Source organism: Alligator sinensis, unplaced genomic scaffold (assembly GCF_000455745.1).
Source record: "Alligator sinensis unplaced genomic scaffold, ASM45574v1 scaffold666_1, whole genome shotgun sequence".
Classification (NCBI taxonomy): Eukaryota; Metazoa; Chordata; order Crocodylia; family Alligatoridae; genus Alligator; species Alligator sinensis.
The window spans coordinates 1,056,693-1,064,014 of record NW_005842216.1 but is presented as its reverse complement, the minus strand read 5'-3'; the positions used below and the strand labels follow the sequence as shown (position 1 = coordinate 1,064,014).

The following is a 7,322-nucleotide window of genomic DNA, read 5'->3' as shown; positions in this document are numbered from 1 at the left end:
CCCTACTCCTTCCTTCCCAATGGTACTACTCCAGAACTGCAGTTCATGTCTGACTCTGGTGTTGAGGTCAACAAGGAGAATAATTTTGTCTTCCCTGCAAGTATTAGTCAGAATATGGTCAAAGTTGAAGTGACATCACCAGCATCAAGTGTTGGGGCATATGCACTAATAACAGCGGTGTACTGATTCTTGCTAAGCTCGAGACAGAGGGTCATAAGACATTTAATTAATGCCCACAGGGAGTTCTGTAAATTGACCAGTGAGCTGGTTCTTGATGCTAAGGCCAATACCATGAATGTGTCTGTCCTGGGCCAGTGTCCCCTTCCAGAAGGTGTAGCTTCTACCCTCTTCCCTCAGCTGGTCATCTTGTCTCACTCGGAGCTGCAATAGCAACGCTGTATCTCACCAGTTCCCTGAAGACAATATTTCATAGTAGGTAGGGTTGAAAGGGACCTGAGCAGATCATCGAGTCATCAAGTCCAAAGAATGGAAGTTCTTCTTTCTGGTCATTCATTGTCTTGGTTATCTACCAAGGTGTGCATATTCCATGTTGCGAAAATCATTTTCTTATGATGTTTCTGACTGCAGAGAGAGTGATCCCACTGGATGCAGTTATCCAGAAACAGATAATACAGCCTAGATTTAGGGCACCTTTTCTGGCTGCTTCTTCCATCTGTGGGGTGAGCAAAGGAGATTCTGAAAAGGACTGCTTAGTCATGGTAGCAGCTACCAAATTGCATCCCATATCAACACAGGTGCAAAATGATCATTAGGCTATGGCTGCCTGCATGTAGATTTGTGGCTGGAGACTGCCAGATTCACTTGTCTTGTCTCCCTCACCACTGGTTCATTGCCGCAGGAGTTTTGGAGGTCGGTACAGGAAATCATGTCGTTTTCTGTGGTAGAAGCCTACATGCAACTTGGTTTAATGTGAGGAAGCTGGTGCACGGAGACAGCAAACATATGATCTTGACAAAGTGGAGATCTGCACCCAGTGATAAGGGAGAACTCCAGACAACAGGAAACCTCCATCTTGCTGCAGCCACCTTCTATCCTTACAGCTGCTGAGATCCTGACATCTTCCACCTTAGCCACCTTTGAGGACTCAGAGTTGAACCATGGTTTGTCTGGAACCTCCCCTAAGGTCTGTTCACCATGGATGACCCAGCCAGGGGTGTGAAACTCCAGGCAACATAGCTCCAAGCATCACTGGGACACACAAGCCTCTCCACCACTCCAAGGTTTTGGTTCTTGGCCAACTGTTCAGCACTTCCAGCTGTAGAAGTGCACTGGAGTTCTGAAGGGCTCTGGTTTCGCCATGGCTGAAAGCACCAGTAAGCTGACTAGTGCTCCCAGCCATGGTGACACTGGGCACCCATCTTGCTACTTACTAGCGCAGGGAGAGCCCAGGATCCATAATTCCAGGCTCCCACTGCACTGGCAATAGGGCACGATGGGGATCCGATGCCTGATCCCACAGTTGCGCCTCCTGCCATGGTGTGGCATGGCAGTAAGAGTGAGCTGGGATCATGGATCAGATCCTACTGCTCCTTTAATTGAACATCTGTCAGTGGCATTAGTGGTTACATATTTTGTGTAATAACTTTGTGACTTATTCCATGTTTTATCACATCATTAATTGTGTGAATGTGTGGCAAGGTTACTACTTAGAAAGTGATTAACTAATTTATCACCTCATATGTGAAACATCTGCCATGGGCTTTAGCTAAAGGACGGCAATACTAAAAATTTCCGTTGGTGGAGAACGAAAAGAACAAGTAGCAAAAAACACATTTAAGAAAACTTTCAAAAATAAGATTGTGGGAAAACCTTGTTGCTCTGTTCCTGTGAAAATAAAGAATTAAGAGGGGAGGAAAAAAGCAGCCAGTGACCAAAAAGGGGATAATACAGAGTTTGTAGTCTCAATAAGGCATGATTTAATGCATTTCCTTTAAACAAGTTAAAATGGAGAATACTTGAATTCTAACCATAAAGGCTCTTCACGTAAGTTTATTACACTATGATAATTCTTTATAAATCTGATTAATATGTAACAGGCTGTTTCACTTGCCTTACATGAATTACTTAGGAAATATTTAATGTACATTAATTTGACCATATACACATAAACACACTCTTTACCCCCTGAACAGAATCACTAACATGATCTGAACTGATCTGAGCTGAGCTGCAGGACACAGCGGGGCCACATGGGGGATCTCCTTGCTGCTGAGAGTTTAATGCTGCCCTGGCAATGCATCCCCAACACACATGGCAGCAGTAGGGACAGCAGCATGGGGTTGTGCCCCTCGCTGCTGCTGGGAGGGCAAGGGATGTTTCACCTTAGCAGCTATGGCAGTACAGCACTCCCTTCCATGCTGGGTCCCACCCACTGGGCCACAGAGGCAGCTCCTGCTTGGAGCTGGTCTAGATCAGCTGCAGTCCCACGTCCCACTGTAGCTACAAAAATCTTAGTAGGGGAGGAGGTCTCCTTTTAAGTAGAAACTCTGCGACTTCCTCCTTTAAAAGGAGAAAAAATCTGCAATTTTCTGCAGCAAACAGAAAACGGTTATGATCCGTGATCATAACCAAGAACAACCAAGATGCACAGTACCACATTTCCTTGAAAACAAGATGACCCTGAATTTAAGATGACCCCCCTCCCCAATAATTAGATTCTATACTCAGAACATTTATAAATTATAATTTTCCATGCATGGAATCTAATTATTGGAAAATCATCTTAAAGCCATTCCCCCACTTCTGCAGGCAGCAGGGGAAGAGGTGATGAGGGGGGCATTAATGGGACAGGTGGTAGGGAGGACAGACAATGGGGGACAGGTAGTAAGGCAGTATGTGGTGAAGGCCTGTAAAAGGGAGCAGTGGGGGGCAGGTAGTGAGACAGACAGGCAGCTTGCCTCCTGCTGCCTGCCTTCCCCACATTGTGCCTGCCTTCCCCACATTGTGCTTGGCCCCTCTGCAGCCTCAGGCTGTCCCAATTCCCCTTCCCCTGTCCTTCCTTTCCCCCCCTCCATGCCACTTCTGCCCCCAAAGCCTAGGGTCCCCATCCCACTTTCTCCCCCCACCCCACCTTACCTTTGCTCTCTGCCAGCAGGCTCCATCCCTCCTGCAGGATGGGGCATGGGGCACTATGTGTTCCAAGTTCCAGGCTGCAGTGAACCTTGTGCTCAATTGTAAGGCAAAAGGCTTTCCCCCCACCCATGAGGGGAAAAAAAAAATCTCATCTTCTAGTTGAGTAAATACAACAATTATAAAAGGAATTTTTAAAACTTCAAGGCAGAATATACCAGTTTTATACAACTCTACAAAAGTTAGAGCTTTCAAGAGGCTGGATACATTTATTTATTTCTAGAGAAAATGAATCTGGCCCAAGTGTGGTAGCTACTGTCTGCAACTTAGATACACAGGGAAAGCAGTATTTGTATCTGTTTAGCTGTGCTTTCTAACCATCTGTACCTTCTTTACAAATGGAATGCCATTTTATTTAGACATATTTGTGTTAACATGCTTAATGAAAGCTAGGTTTGAGAAAACTGTACACTGAGTATTAAGAGACATAACCAATGCCTTTAACTAGTCAAACATTTAGGCAACAAAATAAAAAATACCAACCATAGTGCAGTTTGACGATAAATGGATGATTTACTTCTACTAATATATCTCTCTCCATTTTTGTGCGAACTCTATCTCGTACTGGAAAAAAATGAGAATAGTGTTAAATAGGTCTTTACTTGATAAAAAATTTTGAATGAGACCTTAGCTAACTTGAATTTCTGCATTCTGTCTCATGTGAACGTGTATTGTGTTTTACAACCACACTTTTTTTCCCCCAACTAGTAATACACTATGTCCATACATAACTGACAATGGAGAAACATCCTCTCAAGTATCTTAAAAGACAAATAGCTTAGTTTGCCTTAATTTGTTCAGTAATTTGCTCAAATTCTAAATCACTTAGGTTTAATTGTGGGAGACAGTTTCCTTATATTTTTCACAATTTCTTTTAAGAAATTCATTTGTTCTGATAAAAGTTAAATGAACTTCCAAAAGACTAATGTGTACAAAAAAATCCAAGGTTACAGCAAATTAATCTGGTAAGGCTTAAAATAATACCTATTAAGTCAAGGACTCAAAATACTTTTTCATGAAAAAAATTTAGGATTATGACTTCACTGAAAGAATAACTGCTTTTTAGAAATAAATATTCAGAATAGAAAGAGTTCCAGTACTGGCTAAAGAAATATAAAAAGATGCTAAAAACACATTTCAAGTTTCTCATAAAAACGTTTAAGTACCTTTTAAAGAAGCTTTCTTCAATACTTTCATTGCATAAAGCTGTCCAGCATCAGGGCCCATTATTTTCCTCACAAGAAAAACCTGGTAAAAAAAGTCCATATTTCAAGTTATTTCTAAAACTGGTAGATGCAAATACTGTTTAAGTTTGACCACTTTATAATGACATCTATTTTAACATGACAAAACCATAACCTCCAAAAGAACAGAAATGATAGGATGACAGAACAGTCAATAAGATTCCACAATACAGTATCCTGTGGAAAAACCAAATTCAGAAATTCACTACAGAGAAGCACTGAAAACAGGAGTCTTGTTGGTTTGATGCAGGAAGGAATGGTTAAAGACATGTGCCTAGACAGATAGAGCAATAAAAGCAACTGCACTCCTTCATTCACAGGTAACTACATTACAGGTACAAGGAACCTCTAAGCAAAGGTTCCTGAAATAGGGAGACCTGCTAAGTGATCTAGAGCGAGCAGATCTGCAGCCAAGTAGGCACGACCTGGTGCGGCTGGGAACAGCAGGGCCGAGCGGAGAGGCTGCGAGCAGCAGCATGTCTTCTGGGCAGTGGGGGTGGCTAGGACTAGGCAGGGAGAGGAGCCAAGCTGGGCCCAGGGCCTACTGCACCTGTATGTCCGCCCCTTCCCCGCGCCTGAGGTCGTTGTCTGAAGCCGGCACCCCTTGCACCACTGAATCCGCCCGCCAGCCCCACACCAGCTCTGGCTGCCTCCCTGCACTGGCCCCGCACTGCCCAGGGGTCCTGGAACCAGGAGCTGGAGCAGGGCCAGCCTCAGAAAAATGTCAGCCGTGTGGCAGAACACACACCTGTGTTCCACCTCGAAAATGGCAATCTGTGCCACACTTGGGCTACAAAATAAGGGGACAGCCCACATGAATTAGGTAGGTCCCTATCTATAAGGCTTGCTTAGACTGCCAAGTGAGAGTTTTACTACAGATAAAACATCCTGTATTTCAGGCAAGAAGCTTCCTTTCATCCATTAGCTGGCAAGCATTCATGCTGTAAAGTACAAGAAAGGTGAATCCAAATGGAAGATCCTTCCCTTAGAAAAATCATATCTGGCTAAATCCATAACTGACTGGAGGTTAAAAATGGACAGCTCTCTCTCACAAGAGCCCTGGCCAGGCTGGTACTGATCACAAAGATCCTGATTCAGTGCTAACAGACTATAAGCCAAGCTATTAGCAGAAACACGTTTCTTGAGGCAAATTGCTCAGGATTTTCAGCTTCAGATATTCCAGGTTTTAAGAAAAGTAACCTGATTTATACAGAGGAAAAAACTGACTCACCTTTTAAGCTATTCTCTGAGAATGATTAATAAAATAGTACATCTGTCAGGTATGTGCCCTTAACTAGTATTTCATATGTCTATTTTTCCAAAACTTCAGAACATACATTTTCTACTCTGTGAAAAAAATTCGAAGTTTTTTTTTCCATTCCAGAATTGGGATTAAAGCTACACACACACACAAATAAAAACAGAGGCTAAAGGAGTCGCTTCGAGTCAAATCATCTCATTTAAAATAACTATATTTTCTCACTTAAACTGTTAAGGAAGAGAGGGTAGACAGTGCTACTTTTCCAAGGGACTTTATAACCTTTGCTATTGAGATTTACAGATATTATAATAATCACAGCAAAGCAAACCTGTCTAGCAAACTATTTTATGGCAGGGATTGGCAGCCTAGGGCCCCTTGGCCAAAATTAACTTGTGAGCCACTGGATCTGGCCCACAAGTGTGGGACTTTGACAGGACCTTCTCCCATGCCGTGGCAGGGAGAAGCAGCAGTGGCAGGCACTTCCCCTGTGCAATGGCAGGGAACTGTGGCAACCTCAGCTTGTTCCAGGTGCTCACTCACTTGCCTCCCTGATTCAAGCTGGGTTATCCCCCAAGCCCCTGAAAAGGTTGCCAAGTGCTGTTTTAAGGTGTTGTTAACACAAGTTTAGTTTGGTCTTCTAGCACACTCCTGGTTATATCTACATAAGCTCCAGTCCTCGAGGCCCTGGTAAAGGGTCCGTAAATTGAACTGGACTGTATAGGCATTCAGACTGTTTTCAATTAAACAGGAGAAATTTTGACAACCATCTGTTGTCCCAGGAAAGTTTGGGAAACTATTGACATACAGGCAGTCCTCAACTTATGACTCTGAGTTATGACAAATGGCACTTAGGACGTATAAATATACACCCTGTTTCAAAGTTCCAACGCGGGTTTTGACTTTACAATGCTCAATACAGCTGCATCCAGCTGGTAAGTCTATGGGTGGGGGGTACTGCCCAGCCAGGGCAGGTGCAGGGCAGAGCCGTGGCTAGTCTAAGAGGCACAGGGGGGGAGGATTGGGCAGCTCCTGCCGCTGCTCTCACTGCTCATCTCGGAGGGCATGGGGGGCATGTGCCTCCAGATCTGCATGGGGTGGGTGGGGCCAGGGCCACACTGGGCTGCATTCCAGGTGGGCAGCAGCAGCGCTGGGAGCAGGGGCTATGCTTTTCCATCACTTGCCCATCTGGGGCGGGGTGGGCAAGGGATAGAACTGCTGCACCGTCTCTGGATGGAGTGGCACACAGCAGCAGGAGCTGCCCCCACTCCCTGTGCCCCCTGAATGAGCCGCAGCTCCATCCCATGCCCGCCCCACCCAAGTAAGCAGCAGGAAGACGGGGGGCGCGGGGTAAGGCGTATGCCCCCAGATTGGGGCAGGCTGCGCTCAAGGTAGGCGGCGGAGCTGCAGCCACCCAAAAATTTGCCGTAGCCTCCCCCATAGTCCCCGCCACCCACTCGGAGCACAGTCTGGAGCAGCCCCAGCCCTGCTGCCCGCAGATAAGGGGGTACATGCCCTCTGTGCCCTCCCGGACAAGTGGTGGGAGCTGCCGGACGAGCAGCTCCTAGACCAGTGGCATGCAGCAGTGGGAGCCACCCCCCTCCTCCCTGCACCCCCCGGATGATCTGGGGCTGTCGCACGCCTGCCCCGCCCCAGCTGGGAAGCGCTTG

The 7,322-nt window shown here is 45.7% G+C and overlaps 1 protein-coding gene across 1 annotated transcript in view; it reads right to left on the bottom strand.

Annotated features, from left to right (window-relative positions):
• The window catches only part of LOC102368134 (ribosomal protein S6 kinase alpha-6), a 70,046-nt gene that overhangs the window by 53,131 nt on the left and 9,593 nt on the right, over nt 1–7,322 (bottom strand). Inside the window, exons 3-4 of the mRNA XM_025208022.1 lie at nt 4,317–4,398; nt 3,634–3,714 (exon numbers count right to left, since the gene is read on the bottom strand). Coding sequence (XP_025063807.1) covers nt 3,634–3,714; nt 4,317–4,398 — 163 coding nt within the window. The remainder of the gene's footprint in view (nt 1–3,633; nt 3,715–4,316; nt 4,399–7,322) is intronic.